Source organism: Atractosteus spatula, chromosome 8 (genome assembly GCF_055471065.1).
Source record: "Atractosteus spatula isolate fAtrSpa1 chromosome 8, fAtrSpa1.hap1, whole genome shotgun sequence".
Classification (NCBI taxonomy): domain Eukaryota; kingdom Metazoa; phylum Chordata; class Actinopteri; order Semionotiformes; family Lepisosteidae; genus Atractosteus; species Atractosteus spatula.
Window position 1 is genome coordinate 23,762,995 of NC_142713.1, and position 15,285 is coordinate 23,778,279.

The 15,285-nt window shown below is 35.5% G+C and overlaps 1 protein-coding gene across 1 annotated transcript in view; it reads right to left on the minus strand.

Moving 5' to 3' along the window:
• LOC148829304 (protein O-mannosyl-transferase TMTC2-like) overlaps window positions 1-15,285 on the minus strand; it is a 163,476-nt gene that overhangs the window by 91,244 nt on the left and 56,947 nt on the right. The window contains exon 2 of the mRNA XM_088924141.1: window positions 551-1,121. Coding sequence (XP_088780267.1) covers window positions 551-1,121 — 571 coding nt within the window. The remainder of the gene's footprint in view (window positions 1-550; window positions 1,122-15,285) is intronic.

Genomic DNA, 15,285 nt, shown 5'->3' on the forward strand with positions numbered 1-15,285 from the left:
TGTGGCATATATATCTATATCAGCAGTGGGCATGACAGCTGCATCTCTCAGAGCAGGCTCGCATTTTTATTTTTGAGGGTACAATATAAACTGCACTGGGTTCTGAGCCTCTTCAAAGTGGGGGAGCTGAACTGTGCCGTACTTAACTGAGTGTTTTGTGATACCACGAACTGTATCAGTGAGATAATACAAAATATGACAGAACACAAAACAGTGATGAACTCATCTATATTTAGTAGTCAAGTCCTGGGCATCATACAGGCTCTACACTACTACTTTGGAGTGCACTCATAGCAGGCATATATACTGTACAGGAGATTTAGGTTATTCTAAATTAAACCACATAAAGATATTATCTAAATAATTAAACAATTATGTATAATGTATAAATTATTCAGAAGTGCTTTTTGGAGTTGCATGGAAGACCAACAGTGCATAGTAAACTATCATTCCTATAAATTCCATATGCATGTAAAATAGTCCATGCCCTGTTTGCTGCAGATTTAAAGAAGAAAAACATGCAGAACAGACAGAACATGAAACTGCTTACCTTGTATATAAGAGAAATGACCTGATGCAATTTGAGTCGGTGAAAGACAAAGACGTCATAAACCGCTGACACAGCCAAGACCGTCACCCCCTGTTCTTTCCACAGCATGCTGCAGGCTGCACACACAAGGCTGCCCAGCAGCCAGTGCCAGCAGCAGCCTGAGTGTCTCCTTAGGGAACAGTGGCGCACATAGCAGAGCAGAGAGAGAAGGAAAAACAGAGCAGCACCCACATCTGCCCTACCCACAATCCCTGCCACAGCTTCTGTGTGCACAGGGTGAGACGCGAAGAGCAGGCCTGCTATCAATGTCCAGTACCCGCCGCCGAGCAGCAGACGGGAGAGGGTGGTGAAGAGGCCTGTGACAGCACAGTGCAGGATGATGTTGACCAGGTGGTAACCCCACGGGTCCAGCCCCCCTAGAGCATGGTTAAGGCGGAAAGAGAGAGTGCAGAGTGGACGGTAGGACTTGTGGCTGCCGCTGTGAGTGAGCAAAGTTCCCCAGAAGTCATCATAGAAGATGTGGGTCCAGGGAGTTTCCGGAAGAAGGTCCTGATTGGTTTTGATAGCACGGCTGAAAAGACACAGAAACAAAAAAAATGTTTTGTTTAGCTAAATTAAAAAAAAAACAACAACCATAATAAAACCACTACTAATTATTTCACTGGAATGGAGGTCCATTAACTTTCGGCGATTTTAGTCATATGCGCATCTATGAAGAATGCTGAAGAGTACTAGCAGCATTTGTTTTTACTAATTCCCCAATAGCAAAATCTTTAGTTATTTTAAATATTTCATTTTTTTATAATACACATGTGTTATAACATATTAGTTGCTACATTTAAAAATTGATACATAATATGCTTATCCCATTTTGTTTAAAGAAAAGAATGACAGTCAATAAAAAAACATATTGACAACATTACAATCAGGCCAAAGCTGTTATGCAAAAAAAAACAAGATAACAATCTAGATGGTGCGAATAAACAAGAAACAATACTTATATTGTTTATTATTACATTATATTACATATTAAATTAGATTATATTTAGTTTATATTTAGCTACCTACAACATTTTTTATTAATTAACATATCTACATTAAAACTTTGTTTTTCTGGACTTCATTTCTTAGGTACTTAAGTTCAGGCTTAGACTTAGCTACTTTAGTTAGATAAGTAACTAACTCTCCTCTAGTGCTCTGAACAGAGGCTCTCTTCCTGCAGATTTGTTTTTCTGGACTTCATTTCTTAGGTACTTAAGTTCAGGCTTAGACTTAGCTACTTTAGTTAGATAAGTAACTAACTCTCCTCTATTTAGTGCTCTGAACAGAAGCTCTCTTCCTGCAGATCAAACAAAAGGTTATCAGCAACCAAATTGCAGTTTAAGGCTTTAGGTTAGTGATTTTTTTACAAAAATACTTAAATGGCAGTTTTCCAGCATAGAAAAGACAATACTGTGTCGTTGTGTCAAATTACATTTTTCTTGATAGTATTTATAACACTGAAACACAATATAATGAGTGTTCCAGAACTTTTACAAGTAGGTGTTTATTTTACAAAATCACCTAAACAGAAAGAAAGATCTGTATCATCTACTGCACTCTTGAACTCACTCTTCTACATCATTATACATCTGCACTTTATCCTATTTCCTCACTTTATCATTATACCTTCACTATATCATCGACCTCACTCTTTTGAAAGCCGTTAAAGCTTGTGATCAACTTGGTGTTCCTCAAACAGCATTCATTTTTTACATTTTGAAATCATAAAAATTATCCAAATCCATTTCTGGTTTAGATAATACCACACTTTTAACGAAATGCTGACATACGGTAGAAAGCAAAAATCACATCTATGCTCCATAATGAACTGTGTACAGCTCAATATTAAAAGCAAGTCAATCCACATCAATCATTTCATGCTCAAATGACAGAATGTCCCTTGCTCAGTCTTTAGTACTGGAGTGCATAAAGCAAAGAAAAACAAAGCAGATAAAGATGTTTGTGTAAGGGATTACAAAACAAAAGGAAAATGCAACGGTAAAAAAGCAAATTACTTTCCAAGACTATGCATACCTACAGTACTAAGAATCTGCTCAATTTCTGTAAATCCAACATAACAACCCAATCCATAACGACAGATAAAAATAAGGGAATATGCTTTTAATATCTCTAGCAAAAGTCCTAGTTTTCCCAGAAACAGCTGAAGTCTGCCTGTGGTCTTAACAAAAACCTGTAATACTGTAATGACTGCAAATTACTATTCATTACTTTTAGCATTTAACAGATTAGAAAAAGCATCAGTACATCACTAATAACCAAGAAGCAACTGATTTCACAATAACTAATAACATGCTTAATAACAATACTATACTGTACATGTTTAAATTGACAAATTGCTAATTAATATTCATTTGTAAGGTATCATTGGCAGCCCATAAACTAAAGTGTTATTAAATTATCAATGTTAACTCATCCTTATGTCTTCCCACAGCACACAGAAATTGGAAAAATAAATTATGCAAATAATGCAGAGCACTGAAATATGAAGAAATTAAGATATGGAGCAATCTTCTATTGAAATTTATTCTGTTTGTGGTATGCAGGTTGTGTACAAGAGATGTACGGTTTTCAGGGGTTTGGGGGATTTTACACAGAATAAACGGTGAACACCAAGAAACAATTACATTTAAAAATAATGGTCTTGCCCAGAGATTATACCTAGCAATGGTCCTGTTGTTCTCTAGGTCTTTGCTTGATTTTTCTTTAAGGTGAGACTCTTACATAGAGATGAATTTCCTTTGAAAGCAAGTACACAAACTTGTCTTTCTAGTTTCTTGTTTATTTTCAGGGGAAAAATCAAAGCACAGACTGCCTTCCTTTAAACACCTTTTAACTAATGATGATAAAGAAATGTTACTTCTGCTAACAAAGATTTCCTTCACTAGAGTAGAATGATTCACAGGTTTTTAACTTCTTAGTCACTTTTTAGCAGTTTTCACAACTTCACAGGAAAGAAAAACTGAGATTGCAGTATGGCCTGCTAATCCCGCAGTCAATGCCGGTCCTACTACAGTAGCAGCCTAGTATTTGTCGTGGAATTAACACATTTGCATTATCGCATGCCTAATGACCGAGAGCCTGCCTATTCACAGAGCACCAACAATTCATTAATCCTTTGGTTCACACTCAGCCCCTTATTACAACAGCTGAATTCAATATTAGGAATAGCTACTGGAGTGGAAGATTTTGTTACTGTGGTTAGCGGCTCCTTTTTGGACAGCTGGCATAGCACGTCTATGTTGCAAACCTTTCCTGTCCAACGTACATTCCTCTTGAAACCACATTTCTGTGTCTCCTGAAGGACTGCTGTATCCAGTGACTGCTAACAAGAAAAAACAACGATTCTAACTGGCATTGCCAGATCAGATTTATCTAGCACCACACAGAACCAACCACCTCACTCTGTCAGAAGTTTTTTCAGTATGCTGTATAGCATGAAATAAGAAATAATTCTTCAATAAGAAGTAGTCTATATGGTCAATGAAATTAACACTTAGAACATTTTAACAATGAAAACGTAATTGGTTTCTAAATTACCAAACTCAATGTAGAATCCATCATATATGAAGTAAAATTACAGTCCCTAAAAATCAGTTTGTACATAACAAAAATATACATTTGTGAACAGCAATCTATAGCTTGTCATTTAAAAACGTTACCGTTTTCAATATATATTTTTATTTAAAACACTGAGATGTTTAAATTTGTAATTTACTGTAAATGAAAAACACCTATACAGTACACTAAAATATACAACTCATATTTATATTGAGTAAGAAGATTAAAAAGCTAACAATCTTGTCATAAGACCTTCCTTAGAGCTCTGTTCATAACTACCAATAAACCTGTGCACCTAATCAGATAACAATGAGCTAATCGGAGAATAAAATTATAATACTACCAATTACAATGTATAACTAAGACCAATAAAATCCAAATAATATTAAACATCCAATGTAGACATTATACAGTATATTTACATTGGCATTTACATTTTTTACATGTGAAGACGGATGTTTTGGATTTATCATGCTACAAATGTTGTTCTTTTTTCCCTCTGTTTTTTTACTTCATGAAACAAACAAAAACAAGCAGATCAGTCATATAGCCTGACCAGTCCGTATAATGCTGCTCTTCATACTTTACATAGAGAAACATTTTTTCACCACCTTATCTTTTTTCGAGAATGTACTGTGGAAAGCTGAAATCCTTGATATATTTAATTTATAAAATAACACTGTTTTGTCAGCATGTGCTTGTTTCATCTCAGCATTTACATTTCATGGTGTGTCAAAATTACAGAAATGGTATAAAAACAATATTCAAATAACATACTGTAGCTCAGAAGAAGACAGGAATTCAAAGAGTGGAAATGAGGCTGAAAAGACTAGCAAATCTGAGGTTCACCTCAACAGATTTAAGGAAAGCAAAAGGAGCAGTCTCATATGAAACAATAAAGCACAGTGTGCCACTATAAAAATATAACCATTTCTTCATTATAACCTTTTAAAGAAGCGTTTTCCTTTTAAAAAGGATGTCCAGCAATTAATGTTTGTTAACAACACTGTCCGATTGTCCGTTGTTTGTGAAGAACCATCCATTATCCATAGTATTACCCAAGATTTGTCCTACAGGATATTGCTGCAAACCCAGCAGACCCCCGAGCAGATACCCCAGACAGGACAACAGTTCATTGCCAGGCAAACATAAGGACACACAGCCAGCATTTCTTTGGAAGGTGGGAACAAATTGGAGAAGCTGGAGAAAAAGTGCATGTATACAGGGCAAACATACAAACTCCACACAAAAGGCACCAAGTCTTGAGTCAAACTGAGGACACAGGATCTGCTCTAACTGCCACACCACTGCGTCACGCACTGATAATTATCCATCCGTTTTCTAACCACAGCATCTAATCCAGGATCATTGGGGAGCCAGAACCTATCCCAGCAAGCAATGAGCGCAAGGCCGGATACACCCTGGACAGGACAGCTGTCCATTGCAGGGAACACACAGACACAAATATGAAGGCACTCACACTAATGCAATTTTCCAAGTGAAGCCAATTAACCTACCAGTATGTTTTTGGACTGTGGAAGAAAACCGGAGCACCTTAATCCACACAACCCATACAAACACAGAGTGAACATACAGCACAAACTCCACACAAATTTCACCTCACGTCTTTGACCACTCAGTCAGAACACCGGATAAATAACCCTTTAAAAAGAGAAATGAAGGGAAGAGCCTGAGGAATAGGATCGGAACACAAACCAGTAGTCCAAAAACACATCCTGGAGACAGAAATCATATTTTCCATTTTCAATAACAATGGTTCTAAAAAATATTTATTTGTAACTGGCTTTAATCTCAAAGGAGGATTTTCATTATTTTTTGGAGAAAATCTGTTGTACAAACTGCCATATCTAATTTACTTAAACATAACAGAAACTTAATAGAAAGAACATGAAGTGAATCTTACAGCTAAGTAAACTTTGATTAATACAGCATCATCTAGAATGGCAGGCTGATTCTAGTTCCTTTTCACCAAAGCCATTATGTATCATGATCATGCCGGTGACTGACAGAAATGTAAGTTTAGAAAATGGTGACCATAGTTGACACAGAGAAAGCTCAGCAACAGAACAACACAAAGCTCCCGAACAGAAGATACTTTCATAAAGATACAATTACCAGAATTTCTTAGATCACTGTTATAAGGGAAACTGTGATCAAACAATATCTTATTTGTACTCTAATCAGACAGCCTAAGAAAATTACTTTAATTAGGATTTGCTGAGGGACAAGCTTTTCCCTAACGAATATGAGAAGCAGCTAACATGCAATACTCTAAAGAATGGGAAAAACAGTGAAGTAGTTGTTCCAGTCACTTGATCTTAATTTCCGCCGAGCAGGGTAATGATAAAAAGAGCTGTAAAGACGCATACTGACAATTTTAAGCACATAAGCCTACATCTCTTCTAACATCAGGCAGCTATGTTGAACATTTTTAATCAGTATCTAATCTGTTAAAACAGCACCATTTATTTATACAGTGTAAATTCCTGTCAAAGAAAATGCCCAAAGGCTTATGTATGAATTTATCCCTTATGCTGGTCAAGCAGGATTTATACATAAACAGGAAATAATTTTAGGCAACAGTACTTTAACAGTCATTATCAATGTTTTTCAGACTAAGTAAAATAATTTCGTCCAGAGATAACAGAAATACAGAGGTAACAAATGTAAATAATATGCATGCACAAAAAGATTTAAGAGAACTGTTTTATTTCACACTGGTATTCTTGGAGGGGAAATTATAATTAAAAATATTACACATGTAAAAAGAGGAAAAAAAAGTTAGATAAACAAGAAGGAATACGGAGGCTAGCTCAATGTCCAGTTAATACATTCTAAATGTGTAATACAAAGATCATCAAAACTGAAGTACACATATTTAATACTGGAGCATTTTGGAGTCTTTTGGAACTATTTTGTGTTTTTTTTTAAACTGATAAGCAATGTTCCTTTTTTGATGATTGTATTTGTGTGCATATTCATGCTTTCACCCTAGTGTAATATATTCTATTTACCCAGCTACTCATTTTCTATACACTAATAATTGCTTACATTTATATAACATTGTTAATCCCAAAGGATATCGAAGCTCTAGGGGAAGAAAACCACTTTATCCACCTCTAAAGGACAGCACCCACCTGGAAAGCATGAGGGCACCTTATGTGTCAGTAATCCCAGTACTCAACAGATCAGGTGGCAAAATGAGAAATTACTTAAGCAACTGAATGAAAGCAGAATTTTAGGAAGGTGGTATTAAGCTAAGATACTTAATTTCAGAATGACTTAATTTAAGGTTTTAGATTCAGCATACTGTAAATGCCCACATTGATTTGTGGACCTATAGAATATACTGTACTACATGTAGTACAAACAGAAATTGCCTGATAAGGTTTGAAAAACACTCAGTATTGGAACAAGAACAAATTAATAATCAATATCACCACATATGGCACTATAATATATAGTATATACCTTAGTAAAAAGACAAATGTGATTGTATAATAATTCTTTACTCAGCTTCAGGATTTAAAAGTACAACTTCAGTATATTAGGAATTTGTTCCAAAACCTTGAAATTATCTGGTCAAGACTACATGTATATCAACATACAGTATACAGTATACCAACAAGTTAATTAAAACAGTATTACCCTCGGTTTTTTTTCATATTAAGTCTTATAATCTTTTACACGTACAGCTGACATTTTTTCAAAAACAACACAATGGAAAAGTTACTTTTTCAGCTTCTATAAGAAGGAAATTACTACTTCATTAAGTGAAAGAAAGGAGCTCTCCTTTGTCTTTTAACTGTACAAACATTTCCAAAGGTGTTGAAATATCGCATTCTGAAGGCAAAGGAAGCTTGGAAAGGAACCAACACAAGACTTCCTTCGCAGACAGATTTAGAATTAACTTCATTCTTGCAGGTACTGCCTTCTCAACAAAGCTCTGCTTTTAAGATGCAGGTTAATCGCTTTTGCTTTCTTATAGAACCGGTAACTTCACTTCCTTGTGCCTTATTTCATCCTGTTTTTTCTTGGAACTAAGTATTAAAGGAAAATCTGTATCTTCTTCTGTTGAGAAGGAAGGAAAGGCAACAAGACCAAAATAGGTTCAAGCCCAGTGCATTTCGCCCCCTTGCTGGATAACAACACAGAGCAAAAGCAAAAATCACTTAACTGCACTATGTAATGTTATTTTGCTATTTCAAATTCCACTAAATAAAAGGACTACTGATGAATGTATGAGACCACCCTGTATGAATCACAATGTAAGAGCTATAATTCACATCATCAAAGGATGTAAAATATCTCACAAATCAAAAGATCAGAAATATTTCAGTTTCCTTTCGCAGGGACAACACTCATATCTAAGAAAAGAAAGCAGTCTGAGAAAATGTGTTATTTCCTCTTAAAAAAAACAATCCTGGGAAACAACAAGGACCTCCTGGCCGAAATTATGCAATTCCTACTTGAAGCACTGTGAAAAGGGCATACAAAAACCAACATCAACGTTGGAAATGCTAGTTCAGCCCATGTTTTAACAAGACCTTTTTTATGAACCCCTTTTTTTCTAACTAGGGAGCAAAAAAGGAAAAAAATTGATAAAAGTGTGCTTATTAGACTGACACACAACTGAGTGCAAGTAAAACGAAAATCCAGCCTGTACCTCCTAAAAACCACATTATGATTTTTCTGTTTATGGCTACACTCCTTTCAGTTCCATAGCAGTAGCACAAATAAACACATTAAAGTCTTTGTTTCCAACTTTTAAAAGAAAACATATAAACTGTTTATTAACAACCCATCTTAATGTTAAAATATTCCAGTATACACATAAAATATATATACTGTATATGTAAATCTGGAAGGTTCTCCAATATTCAGTTCACATTTGGAATTCCATCCTGAATGAACAGCTTTCAGTCCAGGAGCATGCAGCGTCACAGCACTAGTGCACACTGGGCTGTACATAACCTACAGTACTTCAGCAAATGCCACCAGACATTGTATATTGTTAAAACGTAAAGGTGTGTGCTTTACAATAAAACCAGACCACTACAAAGTCATCTAAATACATTTCTGTATCAGTACAATCTATATAAATATGTAATCTTGAATTTTCCAGAAAGAGTATCAGAAAAAAAAGAGATTCCTTTTATTTGAAACCCCCCACATTAAAAAAAAATCCTTGTATTTAATGGTTTCTTGAGTAGAGAGAGCATCAGTGAACAACATATGAAAGCTTTGGCTACAAAACAAATACACAATGTTTGGTTAAAACAAGCATGTTTTTGCCTGGGAGGAGAAGATGAAGGCCTAATTCAGTTTTGATTGTGATTCTGTCACCATGACGCTACATATATAACATTTTGCTGTTAACCTTATTGCTCACATACAAATATATAAGTTCTTTTACTTTATTAATGCTCAAATATTAATAGTATGAAGAGCATAAGTACCTAAAAATGTACAGCAGACTTAATTTGGAACATTATTCAATGTACCTTAAGCCAACTGCCAACACACTTACAAGACAAAGTAAGTACTGCTTCACTCTGATCTAATCTACTGGATTTAATTCCCACTAAGAATAACACAAAAAGTAATTAACTTTGGCAGATATGACATTTTCACAAACTCTTAATGTCAGGGTTAGAAACAGGAAGGAAAGTGAAGCTGAAGAGGACACATCTCTAGGATTTATTAGATGACATTTACCAAATATTTCAAATACACAGACACATGTTGCATTTTGTGTGATTTCTAAAATGGGAGGATAAAGCTTCAGTGCATTGTTCATTAGCTCAATTGACAGCTAACCTCTTGCTACAAGGTTGAGTTTGTTCTTAACTGAGGGCTTTCTCTCCCAAAATCATGCCAGATTACCACACTGTTTGATTGACATGTGAACCCCCATCATTCAATCACAGTCCTTTTCCTAGGCTCTTGTCCACGACGTGAATGCAATAAGAACAAAAATGAGCGCAGACCACTTTTAATAAATGCATTTCCCATCATTGACGAGTTTTTCTACTTCAGTCATACAATATTCATCTCCAATCTGAAAACAAAATTAGCCAAGTGATGTCTTACCAAATTAAAAACAGATCTCAGACCCACCTGATTGCAGGGGCAAAATAACACAGCTGAAGCCAAGATATCTGACCTGATTAAATTCCACTGAAAAACGTCCACCAAGGACCTCCGGTATGATACTGTAACTATGGTTCCTTGTACTCAACTGCTGTGTGCATTCAAAATGGCAATGTAGGTCTGAAAAAGTGCATATACTCAAGGAAAATACATATATAAAAGCCCTTTATTGCATGCCACAGGAAATCAGCAAACCCAAGGCAGATCTTCATCTGACAAACTAAATCCATGCAAAGCGGCAAACTCTGTATTAACTTTAACTCAAAGCTTAGAAGAGTCCCAAAAGAATCATGATCTAGTCTTTATTTCAGGATAATTAGAATAGGATATGATAATGTTACTGCCTTCCTAAAAGCTATGTGGTGTCTGGCATTCTCCTCAGAGCAAATCTGCAGTGCATCCTTTGCACTGCCATTCGGTTTATAGGCTAAGACTGATAAATGGTTTGTCTAGTTAATGCTTCCCCTGTCAGGGTACCACATGGACCCAGGGTACAATTAAATACCCCACCTGCAACAGGAAAGTGAGACTATAATTCAAAGGTTCCAAACGTCAGTCAACGTTGCTTCTGTACCTTCTTGAAATGACACAAATATTCTTTTCTTTTAAAAAGACACACTTTTATCCTTACATTTCTGGAGACACTGAACACAGAACTCTTAACATATATACAAACAGCACATGATATTGGATATTGAGATCTTCAGCAAGTTTTGAAAAACAAAAGATTCATTCTTAAATTGCACGTTTATGGATCAGAGTATGTTTTTGAAATGAAAACTGGTTAATGGGTAAAATAAGGTGAATGCATATCAAGCATGAACGCTAAGACTGGGGTGATGCAATATGTGGATAACCACAGGGGTCTTTATTAGGGCTACTAAATTCCACCAATGACATAGAGTCTGGTATAGTTAGTCAGCCAGGCAAATTTGCAAGTGATTCCAATTCAAGAGGATTAACAAACATTATATAAGCTATATGAGAAATCCAACGAGTTTTAAAGAAATTTCAGGACTGAGAAAATACCCAGCAAATGGCAATTAATAAGGTAAGAACTGAAATGAAAGAAACAAGCCATAATTATAAAAAAGTAATCACTTAGTTTGAAGAAGATACCTAAAATGACTTAAGTGTGCATGTTGACAAATTATACTCAATGTGTGGATACAATACAAAATAGGTTAATTCCATGCTGAAAAGAGAATAAAGAAAACCCAACGTTTCGGCCGTGGAGCCATCTTCAGGTCTGAAAGCTACCCACCTGAACTACAATACAAAATGCAAACAGAATGTGCAAAATGTAAATGAATCTTCACTAGTGAGACCTCATTTAGATTATTATGCAATGAGGCAGATTATAATGTAAATGAGGCAGAGTGGAATTGTGGTTTGCACTGCATAGACCTGGTGGCTAAACCTGTTAGCCGTACAGGTTTTATAGGACTTGATTGTACTTGATGTAGGTTTTGATTCTGGAATGCCTTTAATGTTTAAGTCTGCATATTCTCCCCAAGGTGCTCCAGCTTCCTCCTAACTTCAAAAGACATGCTGGCTAGGTTAATTGGTGTCTCTAAAATGTCCCCTTGTTGGACTGGTGTTCCTTCCTGAGTGCAGTCCTGCTTTGGACCCTGTGCTCAGGCGTAGGTGCAGGGTCACCATGACCCTTACTGGGAATAATTTAGCCTTCTGATAATGCATTAAGAAACGTAAAATTTTAGTCTCCATGTTTATAAAAACAATTGCTACTCCAGTAGTACCGCAGCTTAAACGCACACCCTAGCACTGACAGGCTACACTGAACTAAACAACTGAATCGCTTTAGTCTCCAACAGAGAACACTACAAGGAAACCTTATTAAAGTATTCAAAGTCCTGAAAGACCACTGATTCCACCTGCTGCATTTCTTAAGAATCAACATTGAACTACTATCTAGAGGATACAGGATGAGACTATAGGGGAGACAGTAACTCAAAACGGGAGGTACATTTTTTCATGAGAGGTTGGTAACTAACTACCCTGAATTCTTTCAAGAAGCAGCTGATTAAGAGCCTCAGCTCAATTATCTACTAGCAACCAAATAAGCTACATGGGCTGAATAGCCTGCTCTCATTTATTTGTAACATGTCTTCTGCTTAAATGACTTCACATTGATTCTCCTTCTCTTTTTATTTTTAACTTTTCTAAATTCCATTCAAATCGATCTCTACATTGGCTAAAAAGAGACCCCAAAATATTTTTGCACTTTTAGATTTAAACAATGTCATGATAGAGAAAGTTCACATTTAGAATAATACATCGCCACACTTGATATACACATTCATATTCTGTATGTCTCAGGTGTGATATAGTGATCACGATCTGCTGCTCTCTCCTTAACCTCCATGTAAATATTAACATTACCAATGACAAGACCCACATCTGAAACACAGACAGGATGATATTCTGACTGATTACTACACTGCATAAATCTGTCATCATTTGCATTCGAGACACTTGAATGAATGATGTGACACGTAATTTGCTCTCAAATCAAGTGGTTTGTGTAAAACAGGGTCAACAGGTCTCCCTGCTGTACCTCTGGTGCATCCCAAGAGAATTCAGAGGAATACTTCAGGTTACTAGTCTTGACCCTCTTCTTTAAAAGATGTGGGGGAGGGGGCTTTCCTCAATTGACATTTAAACCTTTGATATAACAAGAGTCTGCAAGCCGCTGCATGTCAAGACACGCTTTAGATTCTGTCAAATGAACATGGTTGTAGTACACAATACAGTCTTCTTAAAACAAATATTAGATTTCCAACATTATACAACTTTTAAAAAGAATTGCATTAATGGAAATGAAATCAATGTTTATATATACCAAAGTGTTTCATTAATTCCACGTATTGAAATTTGAATCCACTTAATGTTAGGCAAAACTGTCTGGATTCACTGTAGTTAAACTACCACACAGTATTGCAACAAAGTGAAAAAACATTATTTTCTATTACTTAGCAAAGGGTGAATTAATGTTTATTTACGAAAAAGTGTGGAAATACAGAAATGACAAACAGCCTCGATAACAACACAGACACGTGGAACAACAAAGACAAAAAAAGACTGTCTGGTAGCAAACAAGAAACACTTGGAGGATAAAAGCAGGTAATAAAGTTTAAACATTTCAGCTGAAAGCAAAGGCCACCTGGAGGCTTGCCAAAATTCCTCCTTGAACTTCAGATCACAGAACAGAGCTGATCAGAAGTTCAGAACTACAATAAAAGGTGCTAACCATACTCATGAACCTGGAAATACTCATGCTTAATGGAGCTACTTTGTTATTCCTTATCAAATCACAAATTGCACATTAATACAATACATATTTTGATTGTATATTACTTAAAAAGATTAATTGCTAGAGATTAATTGCTAAAGTTTGTTATCTGAGTATCAGTTTTGTTTCACGTTATGTATGTATGTTTTTAGAAGAATAATTTAAATGGATTTTGGATACTTATTAAATGTTGTTGGACTATTTTCATTCATTTCAATCAACTGATCATTCATGACTGACCATCCATAAGGCCCTCAAGATACATTGATTCTTGCATTAGTAATATATTTCATTAGCAAGGGATGATTTGGCACAGATGAGGCCACGATTGAACCTGCAGAATGTTACATGTTTGATGAAACTAAAGATATAAAAAAACCATTTTTCAAGAGAACAATGCATTTGTGCTGTTGGCATTTTGGAGGCTGAACTAAGTACACACACTGTTGCTCACCATCCAAGATGCAAGATGTTACAGACAAACATAGCCCATCAATGGCATCCCACTATCAGCTGCATGGTCCATTTGGCCATGAGCGTCTCTAGCTTGAAGGAATACAAAATAATTTTTAAAACAGGATTAAGCTCAGCTACTTGCAAACACCGCTAAAGTCAAAGCATAGCACTACAATCATCATATATAGAATTAGCCCCACTACTTAAACAGTTAAAATATACTTACACTGTACAGTAGGTCTCTTGTAGCTCAGCTTTCAATTAGCTTTCTAATATTGAGAGCTGATAGTTAAATCATAACTACAGTACATTCTATCGAAGCTGTTCTTACAAATATATTGTACAATTATGCTAAAGTAAAGAAGACTCAGAAATATTAAGACCTTAAAATTAAGCCATGTACTGTTTATTAAAAGAATTACATCTGTAATGGATATCGTAGCTGATGAAACACGTAACTACTTAGAAGTTCAAAGTGATTTCATTAACAGTGAAAAATAAAACAAAGCTACCTTTTGTTTAGATCATTTGGTGACATCGTTTTACTGCTCGAAGCCTTTATCATATCAGGATAACAGTTATTAAAGTGGTTATTCAAATTAACTCAAGCAGTTCACATTGTGCAATTTATCAAACAAGGGTTCACAATAAGAAATCAATTCAAATTATACTGGTAGATGAACTCTGTGTAAAGCTCAATATGAATTCCAAACCACATCACTTCTAACAGGCTTTTTTTTTATACTGTATAGATATATAGAATGTATAATTCATATGAATGTCAGAAAGAGACAACGGTCACTTTCTTTGAGGCCATGGATCAAATGGCAGCACATCCTTTAAAGTCTACAACTGTATGTGTCATTTGCTTTCATGGTATAGTAAGACCAATAAGTCGATTTTTTATCTCTGGGGTTAACGGAAATTATCTTTGATGGTTAATTAAATTATTAATTTAATGGGGATTGAATGAATTATTTTACATTCACATTGCAGTTCTGTTATGATATAAGGAACAAAGTTCAAACTTTTTGGTCGGACATTTGCTGCACTTGCTGTTAGTACACTTTAGAGCAAGGTTCTGCATTGTGGAACTAACTACATAAGGGCTAACAGAAAAATTATTATGAATTTAAAACAAAATCTAAAAATACGTTACTAGTGCTGTTCA